Raw genomic sequence first — 21,048 nt, forward strand, 5'->3', positions numbered from 1 at the left:
CGCTCATCTCTGCTTTTAGACCGAGGGAGCCGGCATTCGTCCGCAGACAGCTTTCCGGGTCATGTGGCCAGCATGACTAAACCGCTTCTGGCGCAACGGAACACAGTGACAGAGGCCAGAGGTAAACGGCGGTATGTTTTACATCCTTCCCTTCACCTTGAAAACTGGTTTAAGCAGATGTTTTAACTTAAAATAGAGAATTACGTTGTAAATGTGCTTATTAAACTACAGTGAGGTAGCTCGGTTTCGTAGGGATGTATCCTATTACAGTGATTCCCGCATCTTTCTTGGTCCATTTGAAAGGGGCTGCTGGGGCTGTATTCCTGGATGCAATATATCAACTTTAATATCAATAACTTTCAAGGCAGGTATAACATTTCTCCCCCACTTGCAAACAGGTGCAGGCTTTGAACTGGTATTCCCATTTGGAAGGTACTAAACAAACGTACCAAATTTGATTCTCATCCCCCAGGTGCTTAGTGTGGTTACTGAGTTACAAAGGGACTAAACCAAAGGACTTACTTCGCTGGGCCATGATCTTAAGCAAAGGATGGTGACAGCATGCTAAAGATAAACTATACAGTAGTACCTCGGGTTAAGAACTTAATTCATTCTGGAGGTCTGTTCTTAACCTGAAACTGTTCTTCACCTGAAGCACCACTTTAGCTAATGGGGCCTCCTGCTGCTGCGCCGCCACTGCACGATTTCTGTTCTCATCCTGAAGCAAAGTTCTTAACCCGAGGTATTATTTCTGGGTTTGTGGAGTGTGTAACCTGAAGTGTATGTAACCCGAGGTACCACTGTATTAACAAACAGAGTAAAATTATAAACAAGTTCAGAAGGGGATTTATTCCAATTCACTTTGGTATAGGTAGCCTCACAATCAAGAAGTCCACAATCAAGAAGAGCAACTGTATTCAAGTATGCAACCACTTGGGAAAGGAAATGGCATTATCTGTCATGCAGAAACCCTTCTGCTTTTACTTCTTCTTTCCACTGGTCCTTTTGGAAACCAAAAGCCTTGTTTAACTGTTGACAAGGGTCAGTGTTGAAATTTACAGAACAGGGTAGAAAGCTTAGAAATATCTTCTTCATTTACGGCTTATAAGAATGCCTATGCTGTTCTTGGTTTATTTTTCATTTTGATATCCCCAGCGTAGTAATGAAAAATCTCAGCAATGGCACATTGTCATATAGAGGCTGGGGCAACTGGCATGGAGCTCCCATTGAAACGGATGGTGGCAGAATTCACTTTTCACATCTGATTTGGTGCTGGCATTTTGATGGAAGCTTTTTGGACTTCTTCTGAGATATCCGTCCCAAGTGCAGCTCTAATAAATAATTTTTTTAAAAAAAATACATTTAAGACACAAGCATAGGCATCCCGTTATAAATTCAGTATCATACAAAATAATTAGCCAGCATTATAAACCGCATACATATTTGGCTCCTGTAGGTAATAATGAATTCTATACTCAGTATCCCCTTTATATCATTATTAATCTTAATTCCCAAAATGAAGATTGTTGTACTATGTAAAACAATGCAGCTATAGTTTAGTATTACTACATTGTGCAGAGTAACACTAAGCGGAAGTATTTGGGTTTTCTTGATCCGTATAAACAGATTTAACCTTTTGTATCTCATCTAGAATTTAAACATCTGTTAATAAATTTTAAGTTTCCTCATAAGTCTTCGGACGATTCCTCTCATAACAGTGACCTCTTTTCATAGGATTTTGGAGTTCAGTATACTTTCTTCAGGAAAAGAATTATACATTTTCCACAAGGATAAAATTATTATTTGCCCTCACCCTTCTTTTGTTCCCAAGACAAATATCAGTAGTTCATTCTCCCCTCTTTCTCTCCTCAACCCCAAGGAGAGGAGGAGCTACACAGAGAGATTTACTAAGTCCTGAAAGACCATATAAATAGGACAGAGAACATCCATAAGCGGAGCACTTTGTTTATTTCCTTCAGCCACGTGAGAAATGGTAAGTTGACACTATAGCTAAAGGAACGTATTTACATGTCTTTTATTTTCCCCACTCCCCCAAATTTCTATCTCGGAAGTAATTCAATGAGAAGCGTGGCTACTTCTGTTGGTTTTTGGGAAGAACTGTCCTCCCCAGAAATACAGAGGCTCTGAAAGTACAGCTGGAAGAGCAAGAAACTTGTTGTCCAAGCCAAAAGCTGTAGACAAAGTCGCAGGGAACCAGACACAGCCGTTTGTGAGTGAAAAATCAGATACATGGCTGAGAGCCCGGAAGAGGGCATTGACAACAGCACATAGCTCAAATTCTGATGAAAAGCCAAAATGAATTTGGTCCTTAGGAAAGTGTAACTCAGTCTATGTTTAGATTTGGGATTGCAGCTGAGCCTAAAGAAAAAAAAGATGCCAAGCTACAGCAAAAGAAAACAACAACACGCGACTAGTATTGCTGAACAAAATGCCACTTATTCTGTCTTTTTTATATATTAATTTAAACAATTTAAGGACCGCCCACTATATAATATCAGCAGTAGTGTGTACCTCCAAATCCAGTGAGCGGAATTATGTGCTGTCTATAATATGAACAGGGTCAACACTGATATGGAAATCGTCCATAAAAAAGCACAGTGGTGAATAAACCTGTTGAAATATCTGAGCACTGTAATTAAAATTTAAAAACATTCTTTCTGTCTCTATGAAACCCCTGGTGGATTCTGAGGTCATATAACACCTTATCCAAGGACGAGTAACAGAATTCAAAAAGCTCTATGTATCCATTCAACCTCCTGCATGTCCGTCAGTGTGGGCCAGCTGGAATTTGCCATCAACTTTTGTTCACCACAGTGGTTTCCAACGGACAGGAAATCATATTCCCAAATTTTGAGAAGAACACCTGGGTAACATTAAAAATCTGAAATGGTCAGAGATTAGTGTTTTCTCTGTCAATATGTCCAACTTTATTCCCAACGATTGTGCAACCTTTTCCTACACCCACCCACACACCCAAGACATTATATTTTGCAAGGTTTTAGGGACAGAATTTAAATACTGAACTGATTTGGGCTGCTATACAGCAAGGAAGAATACAGAGGTATAATCCTGGATATAAGGGAGAAAGGAGAGGAACAGAAAACTATGGCATGGGACTTCTGCTGCTCCACTCTCTCTAGGTCTCGTAAGATTTTAAAGCACTCAACAGATATTGTCTCTGTTTTTCTGGAGTGCTACAGAGATAACAGAACACAGTACTGAGGGGAAAATATAATAAATAAAATAAATACTACTTACTTTGGTTCGTATCTTATGCCTTCTGTGCTATATAAAACACCCAGTCCTGCACAAAGCCTTTCAATGCCATTCCTAAAGAGAGGATATTTGTGTAAAGTGTTTTCCATAAACTAGTTCATTTCCCCGCCCATTACAGTGATGTAATGTGCAGTATTGTTGATGTAAGCTCAGCAAAGAGATTTCAGACAGAGATAATTTCTGCTAGCCTAAGAAGGGCCCTTGACTGGAGAAAACGTGGTTTGGCCGTGCTCTTTCTTCTCCTTCTCCTTCTTCTTCTCCTTCTTCTTCTCCTTCTTCTTCGCCCAACAATAACAGGCAGTTTTCTCTCCGAAGGACAATGCTACCAGGGTGGTTCGCACTTAATGAACTTCCACGTAAGAAAGGTAAAGGTAAAGGTACCCCTGACCGTTAGGTTCAATCGTGGACAACTCTGGGGTTGCGGCGCTCATCTCGCTTTACTGGCTGAGGGAGCCGGCATTTGTCCGCAGACAGCTTCCGGGTCACGTGGCCAGCATGACTAAGCCGCTTCTGGAGAACCAGAGAAGCGCACGGAAACCCCATTTACCTTCCCACCAGAGCAGTATCTATTTATCTACTTGCACTTTGACGTGTTTTCGAACTGCTAGGTTGACAGGAGCTGGGACAGAGCAGCGGGAGCTCACCCCGTTGCTGGGATTCAAACTGCCGACCTTCTGATTGGCAAGCCCTAGGCTCTGTGGTTTAGACCACAGCGCCACCCGCGTCCTGTAAGAAAGGTATGTACCCCAAATATATAACGCCATCACATATACAAAACGTATACATTTGTTGGCAACTAACTCCCATGGGGCTATATACAACTATACAGAAACTGTGTTTAGATATACTAACGAAGTGTTTTCCAATTAACTATGTTGCATTATAATTCAGAACAGAATTCCAAACAGAAGAAAAAAACACATATTTGCTTACCATGCAATCATAACACCGTTGTCAGTGCACAGCCTGGGAGGCGGACATACCAGGGCGAAATCGGTGGCATCTGTTAAAACCTGCAGAGCTTTCCGGATATACTGGTTACTTGCAACACCTCCCGAAGCCACCTGAAACCAGTGTTCGAAAGTCATGTTTATGGGAAGTCTGAGGAAGTAGGGCGGCAGGATTATGCTTATAGCAACCTGGCTCACCTTGCCGGCAGTAATCCCTGCACAGGGCAGAAACATGCCCTCTCCCCCTCTGCCATTTTGAAATTCATATAAACATATTTGAGTAGGCACCATTAGGTATTACCTACAATGGGTGTGGCAAAGCCATAGCCCCCCATGACATGTTGACTTTCCCCAAGTACATGCAAAGTCTTGTGCTCTTGGATTCAGTTTTTATTTTATTTCCTTTGTGTTAGTTAATAATATTTGTTACTAATTTGTGTCTCTCTGTTGATCAGGTCACCACTTCCTGGACCTAAAGGTACAAGCGATTAATACAACTAAGCTGCTGGCCACATTGTTGGAGCTTAGGATAAGTTAACTGTGCAACACACACGTTGCGATTTCATTCCTCCCCACTGCTGATGTGTGATTGTTTTCATCACATGTCTGTGTTGACATTCCACATTGTTGGAGTCATGAGAACGGAAGTTTGGTTACACTGTTCCGTTATGTTATGCTTCCGCATTTTCTGTTCTCTCTCGGACGAGAAGGAGAGAGAAGCCTTGATTTCTTTGTTCTGCAACACTTGATCTTGTACATCATAAATTAGCTGAGTATTCTACACCTCAAGTCCAGCTTCTGCTTTGAGCTCTGCATTTGTGTGTGAAGATATCTTCAGATATATGTCGCAGTAGCAACTCAGGACAGAAGAGTGATGAATCATCCCAAGGGGTGCTTCGGAAGGAAAGACGCAGTTCCCTGGTTTGTTTTCCGGACAACACACACACACACACACACTGAAGAAGTGTGCATGCACACAAAAGCTCATTCCAATAACAAACTTAGTTGGTCTCTAAGGTGCTACTGGAAGGAATTTTTAAATTTTGTTTTGACACTTACCAAAGTTGCCTTCCTCTGTGGCAAGATACCCTTCCTTCTACAGAAATGAATGGCTCGGTGCGTTCGAGTGACAATATGAGCAGTTACCGTGTGCTGGACTGCTGCAGCAAGGTCTGGTATGCAGGACAGAAGTTGTCCTTCCTGACGCCCTGCAGAAATCACGATCAAATAGGTTTCCCAAGCCTATGTGAAGCTCTCACGCGCAATTTGTATCCGTCCTATTTTGGTCAGTACCTTCCTCCTTTTCTTTTTCTGCGATCGCTCTAGTGACCTGGGACTGAAGTCCAGCAAAGGAAAAGTTGCAGTTGTGATGTTGCTCCATGGGGACTTTGAATTCATAACGCCGTCTATTTCCCTGCTGAGCCAAACGTTCTATCGCTTTTCCACCGCTCAGGCCAGAGCACTCTGGGTGCTTTCGTAAAGAAAGCCTTCTGGCTACCTAAACATTCCAAATGGAAGCAGAAATAAAAGAAATGTGCACATATATTTTAAAAGTCACTGGAAAAGGCAAATGAGCACAAGGAGTAGCTTTATGATTCTGAAGGACCCAAATCACACCTCAAATCCTTGTTGTTATGTGCTAAGGCTTGAGACTGAGCCAGCCGCATGACAGCCACATCATTATGGTTTTATCCCAATTAGCTAAATGATCACCAAGTAAGTGGGACAACTGCACAGGCCTTTCCTCATTGGCCCTGTCCCGTGGGCTATTCTGCCAACAGAGATTTAGCAGGAGCCTTCTGTGCCAACTTTTAAACGCCTGCTGAAAACTTATCTATTCCACCAGGCCTATGCAGGCGATTAGAATACTCAATCGAACTCAATCTGTTCCTGTAGTCCATTCAACTCCTGAAACGGTTCGAAAACCAAGGCGTGGCTTCCGATTGACTGCAGGAGCTTCCTGCACTCAAGCAGAAGCTGTGGAAGCCGCGTCAGATGTTCGGCTTCTAAAAAACGTTCACAAACTGGAACACTTCCGGGTTTACGGCATTCAGGGGCCGATTTGTTTGGGAGCCAAGCCGTTCGAGTACCAAGGTACCACTGTACCTCCTTCCACAATGGTTAATTGATGTCCGTTTTTAACTTTATAGCTTTATTGTATTGTATTGCTTTGTGTTTTTATTGCTGTAATCTGCTTTGATAGATATATATTTATGATATAGCAGCATGCAAATGTTTTAATAAATAAACACTAATTAAAAGGATTACCTTATCCAACATGTCCCCAGGTGCAATGTCCAATGTCTGTCCAAGGAGAAGGAAATCTGAAACTCCTTGCGCTACCGCTAGTATACAGTGACCCCCCGAGAGCAAAAGTACCAGGAACGGGAAGTCCACACGATTGGTCAACCTAACGGTGAGAGCGTGCGCCTCCATATGATGGATGGGAATGAAAGGCTTCTTGCATTTCTCCACCAGTTCCAGACTATAGGCCAAGCCAACTCCGAGGCTCAAAGCAAGTCCTGGCTTCACGGTTGTTGCAATGGCTGAGAGTCCATCTGCGCTAACTCTGCTGATGGCAAGTGCTTCTTGCACTACCCTTGCAATGTTTTCTTGGTGAAGCTGTTGGGCCACCGAAGGAATAATTCCACCTGTTCTGATGAGAAACAAACAGGTACATGATGCTTACGTGATAGGATAAGAAAGAGGGATTTATATCTAGATGTTAGGATAGAGATGATAAGGAAAACAGGAAGACACAGTGAGAGATAAAGGAGGTGCTGTGGGATTGGTGGAAGTCAATGTCTTGTAGTTGTTGTTTTAGTGTTTATAGTACAGTGGTGCCTCGCAAGACGAAAAGAATCCGTTCTGTGATTCTCTTCGTCTAGCGGTTTTTTTGTCTTGCGAAGCAAGCCCATTGACGGATTAGAGGATTAGCGGCTTATCAGCTTATCGGATCAGCTGATAAGCGGCTTAGCGGCTTAGAAAAAGGGGGAGGAAGGGAAAAAAACCCGCAGGAACTCGCAAGACATTTTCGTCTTGCAAAGCAAGCCCATAGGAGATTCGTTTTGCGAAGCATCTCCAAAATGGAAAACTCTTTCGTCTAGCGAATTTTCCGTCTTGCGAGGCATTCGTCTTGCGGGGCACCACTGTATTAACTTGTAAGATATGGATTTTTTTTTTAGTTGTTGTTGCTTTCTTTAGTTTTCGAATGTTGGTTTTTATGTGTTGTGTATTGTTATTTTTTGAAATTTTTGTGTTATTGTTGTGTGGAAAATACTAATAAAATTTGTTTGTTTTTTTAAAAAGTACATGATGCTTACGTTGAATCTGTTTGGCCCAACTCAAAAACTCAAACGCAGAAGTTGATGTTCTGGCTAGTCAGCACTTCTTTCTTTTTTGGCAACCTGCAGGTCTGGCTTCCAACACAGCTGTACTAGCAACACTAGAGATCAATTGTGTGTGGTGTATGTTTTTAAGAAATCTGCCTTACTGGGTTTTCACCCAGACTTTAAGGAGTTTTTTGACACCACTGATCTTGGATTGTTGATACTGTGGCAGCAATCTAGATGCACTTACAGATACTGTGGCGTGACACGTGATGACAAAATAACAACATGATATTCAATGCACGTAGTGTATGGAAGTGAGAGCTGGACCATAAAGAAGGCTGATCGCCGAAGAATTGATGCTTTTGAATTATGGTGCTGGAGGAGACTCTTGAGAGTCCCATGGACTGCAAGAAGATCAAACCTCTCCATTCTGAAGGAAATCAGCCCTGAGTGCTCGCTGGAAGGACAGATCATGAAGCTGAGGCTCCAATACTTTGGCCACCTCATGAGAAGAGAAGACTCCCTGGAAAAGACCCTGATGTTGGGAAAGATGGAGGGCACAAGGTGAAGGGGACGACAGAGGACGAGATGGTTGGACAGTGTTCTCAAAGCTACCAGCATGAGTTTGACCAAACTGCGGGAGGCAGTGGAAGACAGGAGTGCCTGGCATGTTCTGGTCCATGGGGTCACGAAGAGTCGGACACAACTAAACGACTAAACCACCAAGTACCTAAAACTATGTTTTCACCAACGGTAAGAATTACTTACTTCAGATGAACCGCGCTTTGAGAATGCAGGGCTTCTCCTAAAATGTTGCCAGCTTCATCCACCACAGCTGCGGCTGTATCATCGCAGCTAGTTTCGATACCCAGAACTATTTTGGTAGAAAAGCATTTGCCACGGCAAACAGAATCTCTTCTTAAACAATAGATCCAGCAAGGTTCAGGAGGTTTCGAAATTGCTCCCCCAAAACCGCTCACTGCGTAAGATTTCTGTAGACAGGCATACCTACAAAGAAACTGTACAATAACAAAATTTAGAATTTAGAATTTAACATCTTGTAGCCACTACCGTGACCAGGCTCTCTATTCCCACCCTACAGGTGATTAGTTCTGGCATAATTTATGAGGGAAGGGAGTGCCTCAGTTGGCTTTTTAGATGATTTTCCAAGTGAAACTAATTGGTTTTCCCCCGTTCTCAGTGGGACGTCTTGACTGAGCTGACATTTAACCCCAAATCACCAGAACTGAGATCCTACATTCTGTTCCCTATGGACTACAAGCTATGGTTCAATGTGAACACTCAACATCCTGGAACACACTGTTCAAAAATTTTCCATGGTGCTCCTCTGCTGTTGCTGCTGTTCCCATACCACTGATGAAACAAGCCAGGATCCGGACTGTTGTGTTGTTCAAACCTGGGCTGCTGTGGACTGTTTTCCCCAAACCAACCACGAGTGGAAATCAAGGTTCATTCTTAGATTACTGCTTGTTGTTTGTTTGGGGGAAAGCAACCGTGAGCCCTTTGAAGACGTTATGATAAGCCAGGCTCAGGGTTGTTTCATACACATTGTCAGTGCTTTTCTTCTAGGAAAAAATGGTACTGCATACCTTGGAAAAAACCCCAGGGGTGAAAAACACTGCATGGTGTGGCAACAGCTGGAGCAGGGAACATATACCCTGGGAATTTTTGAGCATGCTACATGTTCACATTAAAACATAGTTTAAATTTTTTTAATGCAATTTAACAATACAGCCCCTCCCCACTATTGTTTGTATCCGTGTATGTGAGATACACCCACAGATGTTATTTAATGCATATAGGCTTGAACAAATTCTGTTCTCTAAGCATCAAGCAACATGACAACACTTTTGTCAAGGTTTATCTATTTATTCAAAAAAAAAAACCAAAGGCAGCCATCTTGGCTGACAAGAAAAGAATAAAAAATTCACATTAATAAAGATGTTGACCTAATATCCCCCCCCCCAAATAAGGATTTGAAAACCTGGAGGGGGGGGGAGAGAAATTGGTAAGCCTTATAATTCTCTTTATCAAAGCTGGAGTCCCAAATAAGAGCTAGATGGTTATTTAAAACAAATTTAAACTGCAATATATGTTGGGGTGAGACCACAGAGCCTAGGGCTTGCTGATCAGAAGGTCGACGGTTCGAATCCCCGTGATGGGGTGAGCTCCCGTTGCTCGGTCCTTCTTCCTGCCAACCTAACAGTTCGAAAGCACATCGAAGTGCAAGTAGATAAATAGATACCGCTCCGGCGGGAAGGTAAACGGCGTTTCCGTGCGCTGCTCTGGTTCTCCAGAAGCGGCTCAGTCATGCTGGCCACATGACCCAGAAGCTGTACACCGGCTCCCTTGGCCAATAAAGCCAGATGAGCGCTGCAACCCCAGAGTCGGTCACGACTGGACCCAATGGTCAGGGGTCCCTTTACCTTTTTGCATGTTGGGGTATTTCAAAAACCCAGTGGATTCACACAATCCAACAAATTCATTTGTTGGGAAAGATTCAGGCGTCTTTCCTTAATGTTTCTGGAATATCGGTTTCCTTGCACTCAGCAGTGCATTATTTTTCTACCAGGGCAAAAGCAATCCTCCTTCCTCCTAGCACAGGCATCTCCAAAGTCCATTTCAGGGGCCTAATCTGGCCCGCCGGTCGATTTAATCTGGCCCCCATGGCAGTATATGTCCTGGGGTAAAATCCTTTGAAAAGCTCAAGAGCTCAACAACTTTGGGGTTACCGTATTTTTCGGCCTATAGGGCGCACCGGCCCATAGGGTGCACCTAGGGTTTTTTTGGGGGGGGAATAAAGGGGGGAAATTATTTTTTCCCCCAGGCATGGGGCGGGGGAAGCCCGAGCTTCCCCTGACCCCAGCCCCCAGAACAGGCTGCTATCCGCAAGCCTTCGGAGCCCGGCGGGAACTCCCGCTGCGCTCAGAAGGCTTGCGGATAGTTGCCCGAAGCCCGGAGAGCTCAGCTCTGCGCTCCCCAGGTTTCGGGCTGCAGGCTGCTGTCCGCAAGCCTTGGGAGCCCGGTGGGCATTACCGCCGCACTCCGAAGGCTTGCGGATAGCTTCCTGAAGCCTGGAGAGCGAGAGGGGTCGGTGCGCACTGACGCCTCTCGCTCTCCAGGCTTCAGCGAAAGCCTGCATTCGCTCCATAGGACGCACACACATTTCCCCTTCATTTTTGGAGGGGGAAAAGTGCGTCCTATCAAGCGAAAAATACGGTAAATCCTAAGAACCTAAGAAAAGCTCAACAACTTTGGTCGGTCCTCACGCATGTTCACTTCATCAAATCTGGCCCTCTTTGAAGAAAGTTTGGGCAGCCCTGTCCTTGCATATTAATTGATTTTGAGGAATCTGTTTCATAAGCAGCACAAAGCAAACATATCCATTCTCTTGCGGTTTTGCAAACTTTATAGCTGCATAATTTTAACAGGTTTTTTTAATGTCTTGGCTATCTGTATAACTTGTTGACGTATGCTGGATTAAGGGCAGCCTGAGGCTAGTGAACTATGAATAAATGTCATCGAACTATTTGGAAAACACCAATACTGTCTAGAATGACAGTCATGCTGAAGGTCAAACACTGACAGAAGAAAACAAAACACATTCTGATGTAATGTAATGGGCTAGACATCTGGAAGCAAAGAAAGTGATCAATCATATATATATGGGATGATTTTACCTGTGTCAAAAACATTGTGTTGAAAGAGTGTTCTTTCTTTATCAATTCAGGCGTCACATTTCCAAAGACACACGGTTTGAATAAATCTGGAATAAATAGAAATCATGTTTTGGTTTAATAATAATAATAAGAAGCCAAGATAAAAAGTAGGCCTTTGGGTAATGCTACATGTTTTGGGATTGGCTGCAGCTCTTTGCCCCTTCTCTCTTTCCGCAAGCCAGCAAATATGTGCCACTAAACGATGAAGACTTTGATTAACTATAGTTTCCTGTTTTGTCTGAACTGGGAAACTGTGGCTAATTATTTCAGAAACAAGTCAGGATCTCAAACAATGGTTTGAAGCTGTCTTAATACCATGACTTGTTCCAAAGCCATTGACCAATTTTTCAACAAGCCAAGATTCTGGGTTGGTTTATTGGCTTGTGCAAAGGGAAAAGCACATGAACAGGCACGAGGCCCTGAATTCTTTGTGCTATTGTGTAGTACAATGCTAGGGGCTAACAGACAGAAGGGGAGGTTTCTGCTGGGGTTTTTCTTCTGCTGGGTCTTTTACTGTAGTTAAGCATAGGGCTATTTTCACAACAACCTTCTCTGCCCACGGCAGGTGTCAGTTATGGATAACAGGTGTTTATGAAACATAAAGTAGCTGTGTGAGTGTGGGACGTGGGTGGCGCTGTGGCCTAAACCACTGAGCCTTTTGGGCTTGCCGATCAGAAGGCTGGTGGTTCGAATTCCCACGACAGGGTGAGCTCCCGTTGCTCGGTCCCAATTCCTGCCAACACAGCAGTTCGGAAGCACACCCAAAAAAGTGCAAGTAGATAAATAGGTAGCACTCCGGCGGGAAGGTAAACAGTGTTTCCATGCGCTGCTCTGGTTTCAGTGTTCCGTTGCACCAGAAGCGGCTTAGTCATGCTGGCCACATGACCTGAAAAAACTGTCTGCAGACAAACGCTGGCTCCCTCAGCCTGTAAAGCGAGATGAGCACCTCAACCCCAGAGTTGTCCACAACTGGACTTAACCATCAGGGGTCCTTTACCTTTACCTTTTTAAAGCATAGGGCTCATTTGCACAACAACCTTCTCTGCCCATGACAGGCATCAGTTACAGGTAACTGGTGTTTATGCAACATAAAGTAGTGAGTGTGGATGATACACAGAAAACTGAAAGCAGTTTGATTCTTGGAATGCTGCAAAGAAGAAGTGCGTGGCAAAAGCTGGACAGTGGTGAATTCTGTGCATTTCTTCAGGATTCATGTGACCAGGATATTCAGGTGTAGCTGGAAGTCAGTATCAATTGCCCCAAAAGTGGGAGAATAGTGATAATAGTTGATAATATTTCTTGGAGTTTTATGAGGAAGAATCTTCATGGGATGGGGGTAGGTCAGGGTTTTGAGAATGGTATGGCTGCAATATATTCTGAACAAAAAGCCAAACTGATTGTAAACAATGTTGTGACTGAGGAACTTAAGATAGAAAAAGGAACACGACAGGGGTGCCCGATTTCCCCATTACTTTTTATTTCAGTTCTGGAGGTGTTGCTGAATATGATAAGAAATGACCAGCAGGTCAAAGGTGTGCAGGTCGGAGCTAAACATTATAAGTTAAGAGCGTTCGCAGATGACCTAGTATTGACTTTGCAAGAGCCAAACACTAGTACGAAAAAGGTTTTAGAAATAATACAACAGTTTGGCCAGGTAGCTGGATTTAAGTTGAACAAGCAAAAAACCAAAGTTTTAGGGAAAAACCTAACAGATATGGAAAAGGAGAAATTTCAAGAGGAAACAGGTTTGACTGTGGTCAAGAAGGTCAAATACCTAGGGGTTTACTTAACATCTAAGAATCAGAATTTGTATAAGGACAACTATGAAAAATGTTGGTCAGAAATTAAAAAAGATTTAGAAATATGGTCAAATTTGAAACTGTCAATGTTAGGCCGAATTGCAGTAATTAAAATGAATGTATTGCCTAGAATGTTATTTTTGTTTCAGACCTTGCAGATTATTGATAAGATGGAATGTTTTAAGAGGTGGCACAAAGATATTTCGAAATTTGTCTGGCAGGGCAAAAAGCCCCGAATTAAATTTAAAATATTGACAGATGTTAAAGAAAGAGGGGGTTTTGCCCTGCCGGACCTAAAATTGTACTATGAGGCAGCAGCTTTTTGCTGGCTCAAAGAATGGATGCTCCTCGAGAACACGGACATCTTGGATCTGGAAGGTTTCAATAACGCTTTTGGTTGGCATGCATATCTTTGGTATGATAAAGTCAACAGTGCCTTTAAAAATCACATTGTCAGAAAAGCATTGTTTAATGTTTGGATAAGATATAAAGATCTATTGGAAAACAAAACCCCTAGATGGGTGTCACCAGTGGAGACTAAAGCAGTGAAGAAACTCAATATGGAGGTCGGATGGCCGAAGTATTGGGAAATTTTAGAACAGGATGGAGATAAGTTCAAACTACAAAGTCAGGAGAAATTGAAGCATAAAGTAGAAAATTGGTTCCAATATCGCCAAATAATGGAATTTTTTAAACAGGACAGGAAAGTCGGTTTCCAGGTGGAAAAATCAAAATTAGAAACCGAACTGTTAGAACCCAATACTAAGAATTTATCTAGAATGTATAACTTGTTGTTGAAATGGAACACACAGGATGAAACAGTTAAATCGGCTATGATTAAGTGGGCTCAGGATGTTGGACATAACATTATGTCAGCTGACTGGGAATGGTTATGGAACACCGGTATAAAATTTACGGCATGTAATGCCTTAAAGGAAAACATTATGAAAATGGTATACAGGTGGTACATGACCCCAGTCAAGCTGGCAAAAATCTATCATTTGCCCGATAACAAATGTTGGAAATGTAAAGAGACTGAAGGTACTTTTTATCACCTTTGGTGGACATGCCCGAAGATTAAGGCCTTCTGGGAAATGATCTATAATGAAATGAAAAAGGTACTTAAATGTACCTTTCTTAAAAAACCAGAGGCCTTTCTCTTGGGCATTGTCGGCCAATTGGTGTCAAAGAAAGATAGAGCTTTTTTCATGTATGCCACAACAGCAGCAAGAATACTCATCGCAAAGTATTGGAAGACACAAGATTTACCCACTTTGGAAGAATGGCAGATGAAAGTGATGGACTATATGACACTGGCCGAGATGACAGGCAGAATCCGTGACCAACGAAAAGAGACGGTGGAAGAAGAATGGAGAAAATTCAAAAGCTATCTTAAGGACTACTATAAACTTAATGAATGCTAAAATGCCGTGGTTTCCAGAAACAAAGGGGTACAGGGATATAAGGTCAGATTATAAAAGAGGACTAAGATGATAGAGATTGGAAAGTAACAATTGGGAGTTGCTAGTTGAACTATGGACATTGGGATGCAGAGAGGGGGGGTATGGGGAAGTCCAAGAAAAGAGGTTTATGAAAATATGTTTGAAACTATACGTGTATGTTTGTCATTTTTAGTGTTTGTCTGTTTTTCTTAAAAATGTTGTAAAACCAATAAAAATTTTATTAAAAAAAAAAAAAAAGTGGGAGAATAGTGAAACTGGATATTTGTCTTCAGCCACCTTCATTTTATGAATGAAGACTATGCCAATACTAATACTAATCAAGCCCTGTGTGTTGCTTCCAAAGAATCCTCAAGATTTGAGAAAGCTAAGCGTTATGGTTGGCTTCGTATGCCAAAACTAAGAAAGAGAGATGTGCTTTTGAAAGCTTTCAAACACTGAGAAATCTGTTGCGGACAACAACAGAAGGATTAAATAATTGGACAAAACTCTGTTGGCAGGTTACAGAAGGGAACACAGGTGAATAAAACGTAAGCATCTGCGTTAATCCTTTATTATAGGGATTTTCCTTCATCGCTTCTCAATAAGCTTCTCTGGCAGAGATCTCATTCATTTAAGAAAGGCTTGTGCAGGAGAGCTCAGAGCAACCAGAGGCAATTTCTGCAGAGACGTCTGGTAGGTCTCTTGAGTGATTTGCAGGGCGATTGCAAAGAGCTCTAGGCTCTCAATCGTCTTAACAACAGCAGCAGCTAAAAAGCTCCCTCCTCTTCCACTCCACGCCAAATTAGATTGTTCAAACAGGAATCCTGAAGGAAAGCCAGGAATGGATTTTTCATGTGAAAGGACTTGTGAACTTGGAGAGGTATCCAATGAGGTAGTTCTGTTAGTACAAGGGTTTCGATTTGCACAACAGAACTTCCTCTTCTTTCTCCCTCTCCTCTCCTTTTCTCATGTGTAATTGGCTCCAAGAGGTTTAAGGAGACCCACAGAACATATATACAGAATGCACAGGGAGAGGAGAGGGAGAGGACGTTCTACTTCATAGGCAAACGTCCTTGTGCTAACAGAATTACTCTATTGGATGCTGCCCTTTTCCTGGTCCAGATCACAAATTCCTGGGGTTTGAGCATGATCCTTAGAGCCACCTGGCTAAGGGACTACAGTCGTATCTTTGGAATCCGTCTGGAAATCCATTCCGACTTCCAAAACGTTTGGAAAGCAAGGCGCAGCTTCCGATTGGCAGGACGCTCCTGCAGCCAATAGGAAGCCGCGGAACACGTGTTGGATGTTCGTATTCGAAAGAAGCTGAATTTCCGGGTTTGCGACGTTTGGGAGCCAAAACGTTCGACTCGCAAAGGGTTCGACTTGCAAGGTTACGACTGTATTTCTGAAGCAACTGGAGGACCTCAAAACCTTTAGATATCACAAGACTGGTCTGCCTATCCCGCTCCTAGAAGGGCCTAATCTAACACCCACAGGGCAGGTGTAGGGTTTAACAATGCAAAGGCAAATACACCGCCATCATTTGGAATGCAGTGGCAGCAGAACATAAAGGCCAAAGAAGGGGAAAATACTTAGAAGTACAGTGGTGCCTCGCAAGACGAAAAGAATCCGTTCTGTGATTTTTTTTGTCTAGCGGTTTTTTCGTCTTGCGAAGCAAGCCCATTGACAGATTAGCGGATTAGCGCTATTAGCGGCTTATCTGCTGATCGGATCAGCTGATAAGCGGCTTAGCGGCTTAGAAAGGGGGGGGGGGAGGGAAAAAAACCAGCAGGAACTCGCAAGACATTGTCGTCTTGCGAAGCAAGCCCATAGGAAATTCGTTTTGCGAAGCACCTCCAAAACAGAAAACTCTTTCGTCTAGCGAGTTTTCCGTCTTGCGAGGCATTCGTCTTGCGGGGCACCACTGTACTCTGATACCATTTGTTATTTTCTTTTACATTCATTTCCTTCTGTGCTGCGTCTTTATTGTTCAGCGTTACACAGCGACAAAAGGAATGTAATATGATCTCTTCTGGTTATTCAAGATAGGAGATTAAAATCTTGCGGAACAGGGTTTTTTATTCTCCTTGTTGAATATGTTGCCATCTGATCAAACATAGCTCATGCAAAGTAAACAGTATGGCTCACAAGAAGTTGTTTTTTTTTTTAAATACTGATGAGATGTCAATAGAAAAAGAAAGGTAACCATAATCAGTCATTGTTCCAAGTCATATTCTGAAAATTGATTATTCATTTATTTGTTAGATTTATATACCGCCTTTCATCCAAAGATCTCAAGGTGGTTCACAAGATTGATGATTATCTGTCTGAGGATTTGAAAATAAGAAGTTCTCCCTCCTGCAATTCTAGCTTACTTCCTGATCAACATGCATAGGATCATGCTATAAATCTGTTTTGATGCATAATCTTGTTTATAACTTCGAATGTAAATTTGGCTGTAGGTTTGACAAAATGGTGTGTTGTGACTTAAAAGACTCTGGAAGTTTGTTTTGTAAACTAACAGCACAGTCGAATACAGGTTTCCTCAGTACTGTAGTTAGTTCTACTGTACAATGAGACATGCTTCCTAGTAAATGTGTTTAAGATTGCTGTCTAAAGCAGGTCTATACAGTGGTAACTCGGTTTTCGAACATAATCCGTTCCGGAAGACGGTTTGAGTTCTGAAACATTCAAAAACCGAAAACTCAATAGCCGACAGCTAGGCCTCAGGATCTTGCGTTCAGTGGAAGCCGCGTGGCATGTTCGACTTCTGAGGCGTGTTCGAAAACCAAAGCATTTACTTCTGGTGCTCAGAAACCAAAATGTTCATCAATGGAGATGTTTGAAAACTGAGGTTGTTGTTTAGTCGTGTCCAACTCTTCATGACCCCATGGACTAGAGCACGCCAGGCACTTCTGTCTTCCACTGCCTCCTGCAGCTTGGTCAAACTCATGTTGGTAGCTTTGAGAACACTGTCCAACCATCTCGTCCTCTGTTGTCCCCTTCTCCTTGTGCCCTCAATCTTTCCCAACATCAGGGTCTTTTCCAGGGAGTCTTCTCTGTCCTTCAAGCTAGGTAAAGGTAAAGGGACCACTGATCATTAGGTCCAGTTGTGACCATCTCTGGGGTTGCGGCGTTCATCTCGCTTTATTGGCCAAGGGAGCCAGCGTACAGCTTCTGGGTCATGTGGCCAGCATGACTAAGCCGCTTCTGGAGAACCAGAGCAGCGCACAGAAACGCCGTTTACCTTCCCGCCAGAGCGGTACCTATTTATCTACTGGCACTTTGATGTGCTTTCGAACTGCTAGGTTGGCAGGAGCAGGGACCGAGGAACGGGAGCTCACCCCGTCGCGGGGATTTGAACCGCCGACCTTCTGATCGGCAAGCCCTAGGCTCTGTGGTTTAACCCACAGCGCTACCCGCGTCCCTTCTGTCCTTCAAGCTACACCTGCTTAAATTCCTTCTTCCATATAGCTATTCAAGGCACAACAGCCGTGTGTCCCCTACATCTGGTTGCTCTTCCCTGTATATAATTTCATTTCCCCCTGTAGGCTTGAAATTACTGCAGTTTTGCTAAAAGCAAACTACATCCATAAACAGTGATTTATACAATCTGATGTTTCAAAACAACCCCTCCAAAAGTCGATTTTGTGTGTTAAAAGTAATTTTAAAAGCTTGTGGCGTAAGAATTCTTTATAGTTTTTGCTCTTATCACTTGTATCTAAAAATGTGTTACTCTTTTCCTTCATCCTTTAAGCAATATAGAAGACAGCCAAACACTAGAGTATGCTGTAGATGGAACATTAAAGGCCTCTGTCTCCTGCTTAAGAGGTAGGTAGCATCCCTGGAAGGTTTGATGTAGGGTTATATGAAACTCAGGTTACATATTTGTAATCTGTCATAAATAAGGCAAATAAAAAATATCAGCATACATTTAGTACTATTCCCTAGAAATTGCTATTAAAATTTGGGCTGCCCTTGAAGAATGCTTAGAAGTTTCAACAGAGGCAGAATACCGGAATGCTTAACTGCCTACTGCTAGGTGGAATCATATTACACCAATTCTGAAATATCTTTTGCTTCCCACCCTAATTCAAGGGGCTGGTGCTGACCTTTAAAGCCATAAAAGTCTTAGAACCCAAATACCTAAAGGAGTGCCTCTTCCTAAACCACCTGCCCATTTCTTAAGGGGAGGTTCTTTTCTTTGTCCTGTTGTCAGGGGAAATTCATCATGCAGCAACAATGTCATGGTGTTCCATTTGTGGAATGGAGAACGACTGGTGCCAACATTACCATCTGGGTTAAAAGCTTATTTGACCAAGCATTTGAAAGTTCAAAACCTGTTTATTATTTAGTTTCTTCTGTTTGTTTTTATATGCCTCTGTTTGTTCCTGATGACTTTTTTCAGCATGACTCGTTTTATTCCATGCCTTTTGTCTTCTGCCTGGGTGTGTAGATGAAGAGCAGTTTAAAAATATTTGTCATAAACATTTTTATTTATTATTATTAAACAATCCTGAGGATGTTTTCCTGTAGAAACTGTGCACCCACCACTGAGCTGCAAGGCTTCTGCTCAATGTTTGAAACTCCCATTGTTCTAGGCACATTTTGCGACGGGGAATTTCATTAGCGTGAGCAGTTTCTGAGCTCTGGGCGCAATATTGTGCCTAAGGTTTCAGATTAAAACTGCAGAGTGGAAGGAAAGGAGGACCTTTTTCTGCCTCCCCACTTCCAGCTACTCTCTGAAGTCTGGAGGAGAGACCCTTTAAAGAATATTAGGGGGGTGAGCAGGGGAAGGACTAGGCCATGTGAAAAATGAACATAATATTTTAGCTGCAGTTCATTCCTTTTCAGCTTTGTATCCTAGTTATTAAAAAAGCGTGCCTGGTTTAAGGTGCCATTTAGCTCCTAGCTTTCATATCTCAGTTTCTAACACTGCTTCTGCTGTGGAAAGCATCCAATTTACCAGCACTCAAATCAAATCACAAACGATATCCCTGAGATCGCAAATTGTACCCGTGACTTAAAGATATACACAAAGTCACGCAGAAAACTGCCTTATGCCAAACCATTGCACAGCCTTGCATGCTCTTCCCAGTGTCTTCACCTGATGGTTATCTGTCTGTTAAATCAGAGATGCTAGGGAACTGGACAAGGGACAAGGCCCAGTGCTAGCACATGGCACAGAGAGGCAAATTCGGAAACCAGTTTCTCCTATTTCCTTTTAGATATTTCAAGTTTTGTGACTTTCTGTTTTGTGGTTGGCGAACCCTAAGCAAATAACATCAGCATTCGTACAAGGTACATTGCAAACCACACTGGGGTTGTTAGTGTTGTAGGACAATATGCGTTTTCCTTTTTGTCTTTCTATGCACATCTTAGAATCGTTGCTCCCAAGTATGCACGCGCAGAGAAGCAACTTTAAATAATTTTTATTTAGGCACTGCCTCGTTGCCATTACCTCGACCCTTTCTTTCTGCATTTGGCTTTGGCGGCTCCGTCCACAAAAATCATAGAACTGCAGAGCTGGGTGGGATCCCAGCAGGTCATCTAGTCCAACCCTCTTGCAATGCAGGAAACTCAATCTGAAGAAGTGTGCATGCACACGAAAGCTCATACCAATAACAAACTTAGTTGGTCTCTAAAGTGCTACTGGAAGGATTTTTTGTTATTTTGCAGCATCCATGACAGGTAACCCCCCAAATTAAACAAGGTCCCTGCAGAGAAGGTCCCCCACCCCATCCCTTAATCTAAAATAACCTCCCCTTTTCCCCAGGACGAGAATTACCTTCCACTCGCTACCCGCCAACCGGGTACTGTACCTGTCTATGAAAGGGCAACAAACAGCCTCTCCCCCATTCAAGGGCGTGCAAAGGAGCCCCGAAAGGGTTAAACTGGCGCAATGGCGCTTGGGACGGCCGTCCCCACTCCTTCGCCTGGCCGGCGGGACCACGTGAGCGAGGATAAACCAATCGAATTGGCGGGAGAGGCGGGCGCCTGCAACAACCACGTCGCTGCAGACGAGCGAAAGGGTAGAGCAGCAAGCGCACCTCGATTTCCGGGTCGCTTTTTGAACCCTCCATTTTGGAGGGCATGGGGTCTGCGGGAGTTAGGGTTATTCTTTGTTTTCTGTGCTGTATTTTGCATGCATGGCGCTTTTTTCTTTTGGTAGGGAATCAAACAGGGAATTATAAAGGGGAAAAACATTTCCCCCACGCTTGCTTTCTATAACGAGGGCTTTTCCAAACAATCATGCAAATTTTATAGTAGATGTTCCTAACTGCATAAAAACTTTGGCCCCAATTTTATTTTATTTTTTAATCCAAAAATGGGGTACAATTTTGGAGCAGCCAAAAATGCACACCATAATGGGCAAAGCTTTGACTTCTTCAGGGCTCTTAATCAGACTATGGCAAACAAAATCATTGACGGGGGGGGGGGGATTATCGGGCTGAAGAATTCTAGGGAACTGGAAAGCTTGCATCCTG

General features: G+C 43.0%; 1 protein-coding gene across 1 annotated transcript; it reads right to left on the reverse strand.

Annotated features, from left to right (window-relative positions):
- Positions 1–823: 823 nt before the first annotated feature.
- OSGEPL1 (O-sialoglycoprotein endopeptidase like 1) lies at positions 824–20,479 on the reverse strand. The gene is made up of 9 exons (XM_083469466.1): positions 20,349–20,479; positions 11,281–11,366; positions 8,348–8,598; positions 6,516–6,903; positions 5,541–5,745; positions 5,307–5,455; positions 4,231–4,361; positions 3,280–3,351; positions 824–1,331 (listed from the first exon to the last, which is right to left on the reverse strand). Exons 2-9 carry the CDS (start codon positions 11,293–11,295, stop codon positions 1,256–1,258), a joined length of 1,287 nt encoding a protein of 428 aa, XP_083325592.1. The 5' UTR covers positions 11,296–11,366; positions 20,349–20,479; the 3' UTR covers positions 824–1,255.
- Positions 20,480–21,048: the final 569 nt, after the last annotated feature.

The sequence above is a fragment of the Podarcis liolepis genome, assembly GCF_965112155.1.
Source record: "Podarcis liolepis genome assembly, chromosome: 1".
In the NCBI taxonomy this organism is placed as follows: Eukaryota; Metazoa; Chordata; class Lepidosauria; order Squamata; family Lacertidae; genus Podarcis; species Podarcis liolepis.

Coding starts and splice junctions, on each gene's coding strand:
- OSGEPL1 (XM_083469466.1), bottom strand. Junction 6,904..8,347: donor CAAAGCGCGGTTCATCTGAA/GTAAGTAATTCT, acceptor GTTTCTCATCAG/AACAGGTGGAATTATTCCTT. Junction 5,456..5,540: donor AGAAAAAGAAAAGGAGGAAG/GTACTGACCAAA, acceptor TGATTTCTGCAG/GGCGTCAGGAAGGACAACTT.